Source organism: Pleurodeles waltl, chromosome 1_1 (assembly GCF_031143425.1).
Source record: "Pleurodeles waltl isolate 20211129_DDA chromosome 1_1, aPleWal1.hap1.20221129, whole genome shotgun sequence".
Classification (NCBI taxonomy): Eukaryota; Metazoa; Chordata; class Amphibia; order Caudata; family Salamandridae; genus Pleurodeles; species Pleurodeles waltl.
Genome location: NC_090436.1, coordinates 227,182,906 through 227,198,901, shown reverse-complemented (window position 1 = coordinate 227,198,901; position 15,996 = coordinate 227,182,906). Strand labels below are relative to the sequence as shown.

General features: G+C 47.7%; 1 protein-coding gene across 2 annotated transcripts in view; it reads right to left on the bottom strand.

Moving 5' to 3' along the window:
- The window catches only part of EGFLAM (EGF like, fibronectin type III and laminin G domains), a 563,129-nt gene that overhangs the window by 160,563 nt on the left and 386,570 nt on the right, over positions 1 to 15,996 (bottom strand). For both annotated transcript variants that reach the window (XM_069221264.1, XM_069221268.1), the window contains exon 10: positions 10,968 to 11,068. In XM_069221264.1, coding sequence (XP_069077365.1) covers positions 10,968 to 11,068 — 101 coding nt within the window. The remainder of the gene's footprint in view (positions 1 to 10,967; positions 11,069 to 15,996) is intronic.

Sequence of the window (15,996 nt, the reverse complement as noted above, 5' to 3'; positions counted from 1 at the left end):
GCAGGCTATGTGGCATCCCAACCCCACCAGTGGTAAGAGCCATCTACACCTAGTCAGCCTCCTGTGACTTCCATGTGTACAGCAATCGGGCATAGGCCTTGTACCGCATGTCCCTGTGATTAATTAGGGAACTCTAAGTGCATGGCGTAGTGCAGAGGGCTGCTGTATCTGTAGTGTCCGCCAACGGTAGTGGTATTGCATGCACTGAACATGTCTTTCTTCTTTCTCCCCCCCCTTTTTGTGGTCTCCCTGTTCTTGTGTGCATTACCATCATCAGGCGGAGGAGCAGTGCCACAGGAGCAGGAGGGTGCTGCATCCCACATGGCCCTGGAGGGCGAGACAACCGAGTCTGAAGTCACCACTTGGACGGAGGGCGAGGGGAGCTCCACGGCGGGGACAGGAGCAGAGACCAGCGACACCGACTCCTCCTTTGATGGGAGCTCCCTTGTGGTGGCGGGCCCCTCTGTGCCCACCGCATCAACAGGTACAGCCGCCACCACCCCCCTACCAGCACTGCCCTCCCAGCAGCCCCTCAGCGTGTGTCCCGTGGCCGCTCACCCAGGAGGGTGGGCATCTCCTTCGCCCCAGGCACCTCAGGTCCTGCCCCAGTCAGCTCTGCTGCCCTCAGTGAGGAGGCTATTGACCTCCTGAGATCCCTCAATGTTGGGCAGACTACCATTCTGAATGCCATCCAGGGTGTAGAGAGGCAGTTGTAACAAACAAATGCACTCCTAGAGGGCATTCATTCTGGCCAGGCTGCCCGACAGCGAGCATTTCTGACTCTGGCCTCAGCACTGATGGCAGCCATTGTCCCTGTGTCCAGCCTCCCCCCTCCAACCTCCTCCACCCAGACCCAATCCCCTGTACCTTAGCCTATCCCACGCACACCATCAGACCAGCATGCACACACCTCAACACACAAGGGTGGTTCAGGCAAACATAAGCACCACACATCCCACAGGCACCATACCCATGCAGACATACCAACATCCACTGCCTCCACTGTGTCCCCCTCCTCCACGTCTCCCTCCTCCCTCCCTGTCTCGTCTCCACTCACACCTGCATGCACTACATCTTCAGCCACTACCTCCATCACCAGCACGCCCATCACCACACACCGCTCACGTGCACTCAACACCACCACTACCAAACACACATCCCCTGTGTCCTCTCCCAGTGTGTCTGTGAGCCCTCCTCCCAAAGTACACAAACGCAGTCACACACCCACCCAACAGCCATCCACCTCACAACAGCCTCCAGCCCATGCACCTTCACCCAAAGTCAGCAAACGTACACCTCCTACATCCACTACCTCTTCCTCCACTCCCAAACCCCCTCCATCTACCCATTCCAGTGTGTCTAAAAAGCTTTTCCTATCAAATTTTGACCTCTTCCCTACACCTCCCCCCGTCCGTCCCCTAGGGCCCGCCTTTCCAGGTCCCAACCCAGCACCTCAGCCACCACATCACCAGGCACAGTGGTGCCAGCAATAGTGGGATTTTGGAGTGTGCTTAGCAACAGGGCTGCCAGTGTCCCAAGGAGCGAGGGCAAGGACATTCCCCCACCTCCAAAACAGAAAACGTTGCCCACATCACGGAGGGAGAAGGCGAAAACACCTGCCACCAAGGGCTCAGGCAAAACAAAAGTGGAAAGACAGCTTCGCCACCATCCAAGGTGGGTAAGGGCCAAAAAATCAAAGGCAGGTCCACGTCGACGCCAACCTGCACAGCGGACAAGACTGCCACCGGCACCACCACCTGCACCGCCGCCACAGACACCGCCGCCAGCACGGCAGACACTAAGCACTTCACTAGCACTGCAGACACTGAGCCCTTCACCAGCACCACAGACACTGAGCCCTTCACCAGCACAGCAGTCAGTGACACCGCCACCAGCACCGCCGCTACTGACACCGCCACCAGCACCGCAGTCAGGGAGCCCGCCACCATCACCGCAGTCAGTGAGGCCGCCACCAGCACCGCAGTCAGTGAGCCCACCGCCAGCACCGATGCCACAGAGCCTGCCGCCTGCACCGATGCCACAGAGCCCGACACCAGCACCGATGCCACAGAGTCCGCCGCAAGCACCGCCGCTACTGACACCGCCGCCAGCACTGCCAGCGGCCCCGTGACATCCTGAGCCAGCGGCACCACCGCAGACATGGCTGCCATCCCCAGTGGTCAGTCGTACGAGGCTGGTGGTCAGTTCCAGGAGCCTGGCCAGCTTGCATGTTGCACCACCGTCAGTGGAGTGTCACATCCACTACCTCAGTCCTTGGCAGTATGAAGCACTCTGGGCACAAAGCCCCCTCCAGAACCAGTGGAGAAAGGCATCCACTTGAAAGACTGTGGATTTGTACTCCCCAGGATAAAGCAGTGGGCAACCCACCCACTGGAGAGACTTGAGAGACCGTGGCTTTGCACTCCCCAGGATATATCAATAGGCATGGAGCTCCCTCGTGGAGCTGGCGTCGTGCACTCATCCGGATGAGGTGCCCCCCTTCCCTTCCCACTGAGGTGCCTGTTTCATTTCGATCTGATGCCCCAGCAGTGTTCTCTCCGTTTGCAGTCTGGTATCGAGTGTGGGCCTCGCCCATGCATTTTGGGCCCAGTGGTCCATGGACTTTGAATGGTGCACTATCCGGACTTGTATAGTTGGTGTACATAATTTTTTATACTGTATTTAAAGTTTTGACTAATGGATTTTTATTGATTACAATCGTTACAATCATTTCTTTTTGTCATTGCGTTCCGGGGGGGATTGGGGGTGTAAATCTATTGTTGCAGCATGAATTGGTGTGTGTGTTGTTGTGGGTGAGGGTGGGGGTGGGGGTGTTGCGTGTTGCGTGTGTGTGTCACTCTCTTTTCCCTCCCCCCTCCCTTGTGTTGTAGGTGCAGAACTCACCGTGGTCGTCGCCGCCGTCGTTCATGCTCCTGGTAGAGGAGCAGGAAAACTATCGCAGGGAGGATTTGGAGTTCTGGCTCCATGGCGTCCTGGTTCCTCATGGGTTGTGTAGAGGTGAGTGTTTCCCCTTCCAAGTCCTGTTTCCGCCGTGTTTTTGTTTGCGTTGAATCCGCCCCGGAAAAGGAGGCAGATTGGCCTCTCATAATAGTGTGGGCTGTACATTGTCTTCCGCCTGTCTGTTGGCGGTGACCGCCATGCTGTTTGTTTGTACCGCCGTGGCGGTCGGAGTGTTAAAGTGCCTGTCTATGTTGGTAATTTCTGCCGTGGTCCTGATTCCCTTTTTTTTTTTACTGCTGGCCTGTTGGCGGTCTTACTGCTGCTTTAACACCGCCCGCCAGGGTTGTAATGAGGGCCATAGTCTAGAGTTCCAAGACATCAGTGATTATCTATGTGAGATAATCTTCCCGAGCCTCCTTGATTTCTGAGAAGATGTAGTGGAAAGTGTTTTTTGCGTGCCCATTTTCAAATTTTTAGGTCGAGCATGCAAGTGCTTTTTGACCTGTTGTAAGTATTCTGTGGCTTTTAACCACGCTGATCTTACACCCATCACTTTCACTCGTTTGTGTGCTTGACTTTCAAAAATCCCTGAATGTCATTGGAAAATGATTTATGTTTGTCCCGCTTGGGGGCGATTTTGTTACTGCCTTGCAGACTGACCCTGTTACATGCATCATTGCATGACTGCCCATATACTTTAGCGTGTGCAAAGTATTTTGGTCTTTTGTCTCTTCCCTTCATGCTCCATGGCTTTCACAAAAACACTTGTTATTGATAAATGCTTAATGTAAAAAACACAGAAATCCTCAAAGTGTCTCTCCCAACACAGTGGGAGAGCCGATACTACAATATTCATTGTAGTTGGAAAACGCGCCCCATAATTCTTTGCAGGTCATTAAGTTTAGAAAACATTTTTTCTCATAACTCAGCCTGTGGTGGTCTTAGGACAATGGGACCACCACCAAAACGTTCACTGCGACATGCTCTTTCTGTCTACATCTGAGTCCCCACACTAAGTTAATGGTTACCCCAAAATAACAACCCCTCCAACCATTCAATGTCTTTTCAAGCAGTATCATGGTTGTAACTTTTGTTCCTTAGCGGGGAGTAGTTTGTGTTTTAAAGGCCTTGTTTGTAATTTCATTGCAGTAGGCCTACTAGCCCTAAAATGTGTAATGCGCTACGCCCTTCAGAGGCTAAATATATGGTTAAACTGCATTACTTTCTGACATTTTCTTTTCATGTGTTTATGCCCTCCAGAGGCTAACTATATGGTTACATGACCGTATTTCTTACAAATGTTATTTTCATTGTGGTGTTCTCTAGGGGCTGTTCTGAGCATTGCAGTCTAATATCAAAAGTGTATTTCTGATAAAGGTTTTTATTCGGTTTAAGTGATAATTGTACATATTTTATCAACCTCAAATTATTGCAATTATGACCATGATTCAGGCCAACTTAAAGTCCTTATTACACTACGACTGTTTGAACACTCTTGATGTATTTGGGTGACCCTTCTAGTTTATTTCTCTTGTTACTCCTCTGTGGCTGTCTTGTGTCTTTTTTTGGGAATTGTGCTAACCAGCCAGCAACTCTGATGGTGTGGTGGTGAAAGTGGTATTCTGTTGAAATTAGTATGGCAGATTTAAATTAGGATGCTAAATGGCAGCTTTTTTGGCTACAGACAGAGGAAGAAGGTAAATGGAATTTTTTTATTTCTAGGCAGGGCCACTGGAATTATGTTGCAAGAATAGACCATATTATGAGGCACGGTTGACTAATTTAAGTGGAGTGACCCCCTGACCTGTTTTAACGTCGGGATTCGCTCCACACGCAGTGCAGCTCCACCAGACTGCGCCCGTGACCTCTACTCCACCCTCGCTGCTGCTGCGAGTTTGAGGCCCTCCACCACCCGCAGGCACCCCCCTGCGTCTCATCCTGGGTTTCTAGTGGTTGCCGTAAGTATTGTGTGTCTGTCTTGTAACTGTCTTTCTTTTGTGCCTTTTTCTCTGCTTTATCTCAGTTTTACAGCCTCTTTTCTTCTCTGTTAGCCTTTTTTGCCTTTTCGCTCTTACTCCACCTGTTTTCGGCTTCTCCTAAGTCGTTCTTTATGCTCGCCCTTTCCTACCGCTGTGTCACTGCGGGCCCGCCCCCTTGCACCGCTATTCGCCCACCGATCCCACCTCCCAGTTGCTCCTCCCTCCCATCTCCTCTTCTTAATGGCGGCAAGCCTGTCTGGAGCCCGTCCACGCCTGGACCGCGCCCAGCACCAGACTCCCTGGCCCCGCGTTCCTTTCACCACCCGACGCTGCTACAATGCCAATGACCTCCACACCCTCAACACAGGCTGCTCTGCCACCTGCTTCCAAGCCACCGGAAGCTCACCACGGACCATTTTCCTGCCGGAACTGCAGCTTCACCTGCCCAAAGCTGCCAAGCATCACGCCAGAACCAAACACAACAACCTCAGCTGCATCTTCCTCAACGCCCACTCCGTCCACTAGCACGCCATCGAACTCTGGGACCTACTCACCTCATCATCCCCAGACGTCGCCTTCCTCACCGAAACATGGAAGAACCCCTCCTCGGAACCCGACATCGCCATAGCCATCCCTGAAGGCTATAAGATCACCCGCAGAGACCACACCAACAGACCGGGAGGAGGGATCACCATAGTCCACAAGAACACCGTCAGAATCTCGACAAACACCGATGACACCCTTGACGCAGAGAAACACTTACATTTCCAAATTCACGCCAACACCACCCTCAGAGGAACCCTCATCTACAGACCCCCCAGCCACAGTTCAGTGACTTAATCGTCAACCTAATCAGCACCCACGCCCTTGCCTCTACAGACTACATCCTCCTCGGCAACCTGAATTTTCGCCTCAAGAACGCCAACAACAGCAACTCCACCGCCCTGATCGACAACCTCGGTCTCAAACAACTTGTCACGACGCCCACCCACTCTGCCGGCCACACGCTCGACCCCGTCTTCCCCGCCAGCAGTCACGTCAGCTTCAGTCATACCACTGAACTCCACAGGACCGACCACCGCTGCGTCCACTTCACCTTCCAGAAACCCACCACACACCACCACCCACAACAGATCCCCCGCCGCAGCTGGAACAAGATCACTGAAGTCCAGCTGATCTCCACCCTCGCCCGAGCCCCGCCACCTATTACCACCAACCACAACACAGCCGCCCTCAACCTCAGACAATGGATAGATGACTGCGCCAACACCCTCGCCCCGATCAGGAAACCCTCCAACAACCACACCAGCACTAAGGCCATCTGATTCACCGCCAACCTTCAGGCCTCCAAGCGGGAGTGCCGAAAAATCAAGAAGAAGTGGCGCCATGAACAAACAGAGAGCAACCACACCGCCCTCAAGATAGCCATCCGCAGGCACCACAAGCTCATCCGGACCACCAAGGGATCTTTCTACAAGGATCGCATTGACAACAACGCGCACAACAGCAAAGAGCTCTTCAACATTGTCAAGGAACTCGCCAACCTCAGGTCCTGCTCCATCTACCCCCTCCTTCGCAAGACCTCTGTGACTCCCTCTCCACCTTCTCTCACTGCAAGATCACAGACATCCATGACAGCTTCAACACCTCGACCCCCGCGACCACCGCAGCCACCACAAACCCTAACGCACCCAGCCACACCAACCTCCTGCTCTCCTGGACCCACATCAACGACGAGGACACCATCAAAACCATGAGCACCATCCACTCCGGATTACCCTCCGACCCCTGCCCCCACCATGTCTTCAACAAAGCAAGCCCCATCGTCACCCCCCAACTCCGTATGATCATCAACAGTTCCTTCCAGACCGCCACCTTCCCGGAGAGTTGGAATCACGCTGAAGTCAATGCCCTGCTAAAGGAACCCAGAACGGACCCCGGAGATCTCAAGAACTACAGGCCCATCTCCCTCCTCCCCTTCCCGGCGAAGGTCATCGAGAAGATCGTCAACGGCCAACTGACCCGCTTCCTGGAAGACAACAACATGCTGGACACTTCTCAATCCGGATTCCGTTGTAACCACAACACCGAGACCGCCCTCATCGCTTCAACCAACGACATCAGGACCATGCTCGACAAAGGCGAAAATGCGTCCCACATCCTCCTAGACCTCTCGGCTGCCTTCGACACTGTCTGTCACCACACCCTTTGCACACGCCTCCACGATGCAGGGATCTGCCACAAAGCCCTGGACTGGATCACATCCTTCCTCTCTGGCAGAACCCAGAGAGTTCGCCTCCCTCCCTTCCTTTCTGAAGCCACCAAGACCATCTGCGGTGTTCCCCAAGCATCCTCACTCAGCCCAACCCTTTTTAACATCTACATGGCACCTCTCGCCAACATCGTCTGATCCCACAACCTCAACATCATCTCCTACGCCGACGACACCTAGCTGATCCTCTCACTCACCAAGGACCCTGCCACCGCCTAAACCAACCTCCACGACGGAATAAAGGCCATCGCCAAATGGATGGTGAGGAGCCGCCTAAAAATGAACTCAGACAAGACGGAGATCCTCATCCTTGGCTCCAACTGCTCCACATGGGACGACTCCTGGTGGCCGGCCACCCTAGGAACCGCACCGACACCCACCAACCACGCACAAAACTTGGGTTTCATCCTAGACTCAGCGCTCACCATGACCCAGAAAGTCAACGCTGTCTCATCTTCCTGCTTCAACACCTTCCGCATGCTTGCAAGATCTTCAGATGGATCCCCACTGAAACCAGAAGGACGGTCACACACGCCCTCGTCAGCAGCAGACTGGACTACGGCAACGCTCTCTAAACTGGAACAATGGCCAAGCTCTAGAAAAAACTGCAATGTATACAGAATGCCTCCGCACGCCTCATCCTCGACATCCCACGCCGCAACCACATCTCAGCCCACCTAAGAGACCTACACTGGCTCCCCGTCAACAAGAGGATCACCTTTAAACTCCTCATCCACACTCACAAAGCACTCCACAATGCTAACCCTGCCTACCTCAACGAGCGACTCACCTTCCACACTCCCAACCGTCAACTCCGCTCCGCCACCCTCGCCCTCGCCACCATCCCTCACATCCACCAAACTACAGCCGGCGGCAGATCTTTCTCCCACCTCAACGCCAAGACCGGGAACTCCCTCCCCGTCCACCTACAACAGACCCAGGACCTGCTGACCGTCATGAAACGCCTCAAGACCTGGCTGTTGGAGCAGTAGCACTTCCCCCCCCATCAGCACCTTGAGACCCTAGCAGGTGAGTAGCGTGCTCTACAAATGACTGATTGATTGATTACGTGGCAAGAAAAGTCCAGTTATGAATTTGCAATGCCAATAGCTCTAACTCAAGCATATCCAAGACCTATTGCATTGCAAATGCTTGTTTTTTTGTCAGTATCCAGCACAGCCAATCAAGGACCCTATTGAGTCAATGTATTCATATATGGCTGTCATGTAGATAGTAATAAAATTGTTTCCTTGCTGCAGGGAAGATACTTACAATCCTTGGGCTCCGGAGCCGCATTGCGAGGGCTCAAGTTATAGTTTCCTTAGGCTACGAGTTATAAGTGCAGTTTTAAAACATGTGTACCCACGTTTTTTTTGTTTCATTTTACTGTGGACCCTCCTTGAATCTGCAGCACAATTTAATAAAAATGTGTTTGTTGGTCCTCGGTGGGGTACCTCAGGGACTCCACCACAAGGCTTAGGGTGTCATGGTATCCCTACCCTGCCCTCTTATGTCTTTTTTTTAACGTTTTTGTTAGGACTCTGGACTGATATATATATATATATATATATATATATATATATATATATATATATATATATATATATGTATATACATATGTGCCGGCTTTACATTGGCTTATCTGGATACATGTGTATCCTTCTACCCTGTTTCCAATATGGTGTTGATATGTTTACCAATCCAAGACCGGTAGTACGAAACCAGTAGACGCAGGATTCAATAGAACAGGTTAGCTCTAGAAGAATATGTAGCATAGACATGCTGTAGTTCAAGTCTGATTTTATGTGATTATATGACTGGTGTTGGTAAATATGGGCCTCATGAGTTTTTCACTATGGGACTCAGTTCAACACACTGCTTGTGGAGTACACAATCAGGATTACTATTATTATTGTTGTAGGTCCCTTTATATTAAGATCAGAACTCTGATGTTGATGTATTTGATACACCCTCTCATGAATTGAATGCATCCCTTCAAGTAAGTGTGGTAAGTGTTTTCTTGAGCAGTTAGAGGTAACTCTCTGGGGTCATAAAACATTCCACTTAATTTCAATATTTATGACATAGGAAAGGGTATACTTTACCATATGGCTGCCCACCCTCTAATTAAGGGGCTCAGCAGGTATGGGTGTCTGCAGACAGTGGTATGGTAGTGGAAACATGGAGTTTTACCCTTGAGGGAGTGAATGGCAAACTCCTGGCAGGTTGTCTGACTAGTACTGATGACCTTACACCAGACTAATGGGTCTTTGGGGGTGATTTTAACCTTGGCGGACGGCGGAGGCCGTCCGCCAACGTACCGCCGTGAAATGACCGCACCGCGGTCAAAAGACTGCGGCGGCCATTTAGACATTTCCTCTGGGCCGGTGGGCGCTCTCCGAAAGAGCGCCCGCCGGCCCAGAGGAAATGCCCCTGCAACGAGGACGCCGGCTCAGAATTGAGCCGGCGTAGTTGCAGGGGTGCGACGGGTGCAGTTGCACCCGTCGCGTATTTCAGTGTCTGCAAGGCAGACACTGAAATACTTTGCGGGCCCTCTTACGGGGGCCCCTGCCGTGCCCATGCCATTGGCCCCGCGGCACCCCCTACCGCCATCCTGTTCATGGCGGGTTTCCCGCCATGAACAGGATGGCGGTAGGGGCTGTCAGAATCCTCATGGCGGCGGAGCGCGCTCCGCCGCCATGAAGGATTCCCCCGAGCAGCGCTAAGTCGGCGGGAGCCCGCCGACTTGCCGCTTCTGACCGCGGCTGAACCGCCGCGGTCAGAATGCTCGTGGGAGCACCGCCAGCCTGTTGGCGGTGCTCCCGTGGTCGGTGGCCCTGGCGGCCACCGGCCACCAGGGTCAGAATGACCCCCTTTGTCTTCTTATTTCTGTATTACACAGATGACTTTGTCCTAATTGTACCCATCAATCTACTTCTGAGTTGACATGTTGACAACCCACTCTTGGTTGAACTATGATTTTTTCTTACTGAAATAACCTGGGAAACTGAGAACAGGCTCCATACTGTCTGGAGTTACAACACCAACCTGGTGTTTTGCACAGTGTTTTTACGCAAACTCGTATAAATTTATTTTCACTTTCCCAGGCACTGCCTCATCTGCACTATTGTCACTTTATTTATTATACCTTTAAATTTCATGTAAAAATGATATGACTGCAAACAAGAGAAAAAGAAGCTTAAAATGTTATTTGATTCAATCACTGTACGACTGTAAACGTACTAGCACTAAATTATCTTTTGATCACTTCCACTACCTTTGGACAGAGAAACCATACAGTCGCTGTGGTGTGGTAAAGAAAGTTACACTAATAGATCCAATGGTAAAAACGAAAAAACATCACATGATATCAATAAACTGTACTCTGCATCTAAATAGTATGCTTGAGACCCTCACTGGTGAGTAGTGCACTTTACAAATTCCTTATTGACTTTGCCTTACACAGAAAACAAAAGTGCATTAAAAAATATAAACAACATCTCCATTTGGCCAAAGGATGTGACCATCATTTGTATACAGTTGTAAATTTGTCTCTCCAGGAACACAAAGAACACAAAATAACCACACAGGATAATGTTATAAATGAGTTCCAGTTATGTTTATTACAATTACCCTTGTCCAGGTGGATATTGGGTTGGTCTTTGGACATATAATATTGTTCTGAAATAAGGTTGCTGACACAAACCCTAGAATGAGCCAGTGTATGGTTGTAGTTTGGTTGCTTTTGTACTCACCCTGAATTCAATGGTGATTTCGAATGACTGGTAGGAGTTTTTAAGTGGCTCGAATGTCATGTACGAATGACCATGGAACTGGGGGTACTGGATCGTGACATCTACAAATAATCACAAACATGCTGATCAAGAGACTGCAATATAAGCTCTTCACAAAATAAAACAGGAGCTGTATGTACAGTAGAGTGCATCTTACAGAGGGGGTCACTGTGGATACTGCCCTGGGGCCAGGTCTCCATCAGGGTACTGAAGAGAGCCCAGCTTAACCTTTTAAGAAAAGTGGATTCATGGGCCTTCATGCACAATGGCCCAGTAAGATCCTTAGTAGGGGGTGTGTGAAGTTGTACAGTCAGACAATTTGCAACTTTGTTCTTTTTTATAACTTCACCAAATTGGAAACTTAGCAAAGCCATTGACCTTTTGTGGCAACAGAAACATGACCTTACTGCCTTGAGGGACAGTTATGGCTAAACAGTTGGCCGTGGCCACTTGGTTGCCATCCACCATCACAGACCACACCAGCACCTCTTCGGTACTACCTCACCCCCAGCACCATCCCCTTCAAAATAAACTATTAGTCCATATGCAGTGAGCTTCTTGTGTATGAGTCATCCCCATGCACTGTCCTCTGAGCTCCAGCCATTGCCACCCGTGCCCAGTCCCCTCCTATCTCTTTCCTTGTTCTTCTATAGTGATCAAATGTTCTGTACATCAGCTTGTGACTGGAAAACAGCATAGCTTTGCTGCTTTGGGGAGAAAATCTTGTGGTGGTCAGGAATCTTCACTCACACTTGCCTAGGTGAAGTTTATGACTTTTCCAACTTTTACAAGCAAAGGTTTGCCCTTTGCCTACCTCGAGTTGTTTCCCTTGTACCTACATCTCATTCACAATGCTCCAAATGTGCTAACAGAGTATTTCCAATGCCTTGTCCAGAGAGGAACATACACATCTTGTTAACTCTGTGTTTTTTTTTTAAACTAAATCAACTTTTGGAGGAATCAAAGCCGAACAATGCATTATATTTATTGAACAATTTCCAGGGAAACTTGTTGACAATGCTGTATTGTTGATGCATATGTCAATCATGGTTTTTTTAATAGCACAGTGCAACAGACATGACACAAAAGATGGATGGATGTTGGCCCATAATTGATGAACTCTTGCATGGTTGTTGTATTTATTAGATTAACACAGATTTTGTTGATAGATTCTGAAGTGCTTTAGGAGTTAATACCAAGGAGGGTGGAATTAGAAGTGCTACCAAAAAAATTGGAGTTGTTTGTACCTCTTGCAGATTAAATGTACCATTTGAGTCACCTCCATTCCATTTGAAATTATGGCTGAGCAGTGACCCATTCTAGGCAGTCTCTCGCCATGTCTGGTAGATATAATTCTAGGCAGATTGCACCATTGCATGCCTGAGAAGTATAACCGAAAGCCTACAATTAAATGGGAGGTGGACAGTCAGCAAAAGGTAATTACAGTGTCCAAAACATGCCTGGAAACACCTTCAGCATGCTGATATGACACTGGCAATGCAGCCACATTTTGACATTGTTTAGTCAAACACACCAAATAATACAAAATGCAAAGAATGATTGGCAGTGGAATTAGAGCTCTAGTCTAGTTAATAGCCAGAACTTATTATGGTCAGTCACAAAGTAAATGGTGAGTAAAATAGCATAAGGGTTGCTCAGTTCATGGAAGGAAAGAACATGTAAATATTCTATATGCAGATTAATAAACAGACTGTAATGAGTCTGCTCGCTAAAGGGATCAGGAAGTCTTAAGCAAAGTATTAAGAGGTCTGGACACAGGGGTCTGCCTCTAAAGACAGTTGTGGAAAACCTTGGCCCTAGTCCCAAATGGAGAGCCTTTATATGATTTTGGACTGAGAAACCATACAGTCACTGTGACGTGACAAAGAAAATGACACTATTAGATCCAATGGAAAAAACTGAAAAAACATCACATGATATCAATAACCTGTACTCGGCATCTAATGAATATGATACACTATGTGGCATATTTACAAGACCCTTGTGCCTCCTTGTGCTGCCGTAGCTTCATTGTTTTTTTTTTACGCTGAGGTAGCGTCAAAGAGGCCTTTTCCTGCGCCAGATTTACAAAGTGACGCATTACAAGCATTGCCCATGTTGAAGCAGATATGTTAATTAGAAATTTAATGAGTGTTATGCATTTTGATTAACAAGAAAATGATAGAAATAATTAAGCATAGAAAAACTAATGTGCACGTTTGAAAATGTGACCACGGAGAGTGTCCACCAGAATTCACAAATTGTACTAAAAAATGACTGAAAATATGTGAAATGTTGAAAATGCGTAGTAATAATGTAGTATAATATGTCATATTGAGGTATGTAACTTATGTTTTATATTATATTGTATTGTAGAGTTAAATTAGCTGAAGTTGTGGCCTAGTTTTGCCAGGCCTCATGCAGAAGCTGAATAATCATGCAATGTAAAGAAGCTAACATGCTGAATTGACCCTGAACTACTCGCTGTTAATAAAGTCTGCTTAGCTAGAATTGTCTGCAATGTATTGACGAACAGAAGATGATGGTATAAAAACTTGCAACATAGACTGTGTAAACCAAAGGAGAAGTACTTTCCCAGGACTCGAACAATAGAGACACTGACTGGGGAAGAAGACACAACATTTTCGATACATGATGAGCCGGATGATGAGGACATCGTACAGTGAACCAATCGACACCTTAGAATGGCTTAATATTAGAATTCATAGATTTGTAAAATAAAAGTTACTGGGTAGGGGAATAACTGGTGATCAACTGACCAATTAGGAATTAGGAGGTGGACTGGACAACTTTGATATAATGTCATGACAAAGGGGAAAATCTTCAGATGTAGAGGCAGAACTGATGGGGAGATGGTTGAGGCAGATGATCGGGGAGAGACCTTTCGGTGAAATTGATGCGAGATTCTGTCATTGGGCTCATGCTCTTGAGAGCCTGATGCTTTGCTGATCGATTGATGACCTGAAGACGAAGACTGACTTTGTTGCTGATCCATTCTGTGGATAGGTAAGTATGACAATGTGACTGATTAACTTTTGTGCTTTTCTTTCTAGGTACCAACTGCACTGTCTAAATAGTTTTTCTCTTAGCTAGATGTTTTTTCCAAATTTGTGTTCTAAATTGTTTTTGCATGAAGTCCAACATGCTAATGCTAATCTGGGTTACGTAAGGTCCCTATGGGTGACGCTGACAGTGACAAATGATTGACGAACTGGTTGCTATTAATGTTATCTTATTCTTCTTTGTTGGCTTATGCTGAAGCATTAGAACGTATGTTTTTTCAAGTTTTGATTATATTTTATTATTGGTGGTCACTAATGAATTAACTCAGAGCTGATTGAATAAAGTTTTAATTAACCTCATGAATTAGAATTGTAACTCATAGGGAAATAAAATTGTTAAAACGTTTATTGAGTCGTGGTTATTCATGAATTGTTGACACCATTGACTGATGTTTAATGTTTTTCTTAGTGGTTATTGATCTGTGTACTGATTATTGATGAACATTGGTTACAACATGGCTAGGATACTCCATGCGAATCAAAAGGTTCATCGGCCTATACGTGTCCCCTTGTAAGTTTAAGGACCAGGCGTTCTAACACGCCACTTTGTAACCCCTTGTGGCACATAATGCGCCAGGCATAATTTATGCAAGGGGGATTTCCCCCGTTAGGAGGAACAGAAAAATGCCACAGTGACATTTACAACATTTCACTGCACCACTTTTCCTGTCATTTTTAGAAAGCATTAAAGTAATTGTTCCATTGTTTCCAATGGGCCTCCCCACGCATTGCTGGACTCGCACCATCATTTTTGGTGCTAGTCGACCAATGTGCCACAACAACATCAACATTTTTGACGCTATTGTGCAAATGGTGCACCGTACTGTGAAAAGTGGCATCATAACTGATGCAACACTTTCTTGTAAATATGCCCCTATGTTTTACACAGAAAACAACATTGAATTCAAAAATATAAAAACGCCTCAGTTTTGCCAAAGAAGGTGACCTTCATTTCTAAATCTGTCTCTCCAGGAACATCAATAATACAAAATAATAAAGCTTAATAAATGTTACAGGGCAAGCAAGATGGTTGAGCTAACCGATTTTCATTGAATTCATTAGTGAAAGTCATATCTGAGGGTCTTGGTGCACAGGCAGAGAAAGAGAAACAAAGCGCATTTTAATGTATGTGCACGGTGTACCGCATCGAAGCGCTACAGGAAGCATTCATTGTTTGTCTCCTACCAAGATCCCTCGTCCCTACTGAAAGATGAAGAAGCTGGTTTGAAATATGTGGGGCAGCAGAAGATTACACACCCTGTTGAATCATTACTGGGCAATGTAGATTTAATCAAGAAAACTGAGAGGGAGAAAGCGAGAGGGAAGGGGCAGGATGGTGGCTCAATTGCCCTTTTTCACAGTGAAACACCGACTACAGTGAAAAAGGATAGACCTTGAAATGGGGCGTAAGGTTAGACAAGAAAAGCTGACTATAGGAGGAACTCATTACACAGTGTGTTACACTACGAAAGGTAGGGCGGGCAAATGCCTGCTGAGGAATCACGAGAGTAAAGTGTTGGCTCCTTTATTCAATGTACTACACAACACTATTCGCTATCCGTAGACTCAGGTCAGTCCTGCCTGTCCTTTAATCTTTGTGCATCAGAGAACTACACATCAGTTAGTGTCAGTGTAGCTACTGGAGAAATGGAACAAAATTATATTATGAACATATTGTGTAGCTACCCCTGTGCAAGGTGGCATCAAAGGAGAAGCTGCCAGCCTGGGTGTTAATATAAATGATGAGGTTAAGAGACAAATTACTGGGATATTTAATGCCCAGCATTTGTCTTAGGCTCTGTCTTTTAAAATCTGCAAGATCATGACATGTTAAAAAATTAGGTCTTAAAAACTAGAAAAATCAGCAACTCTCATAGGTGCTACTATCTCAGTAAACCAGGAAATAG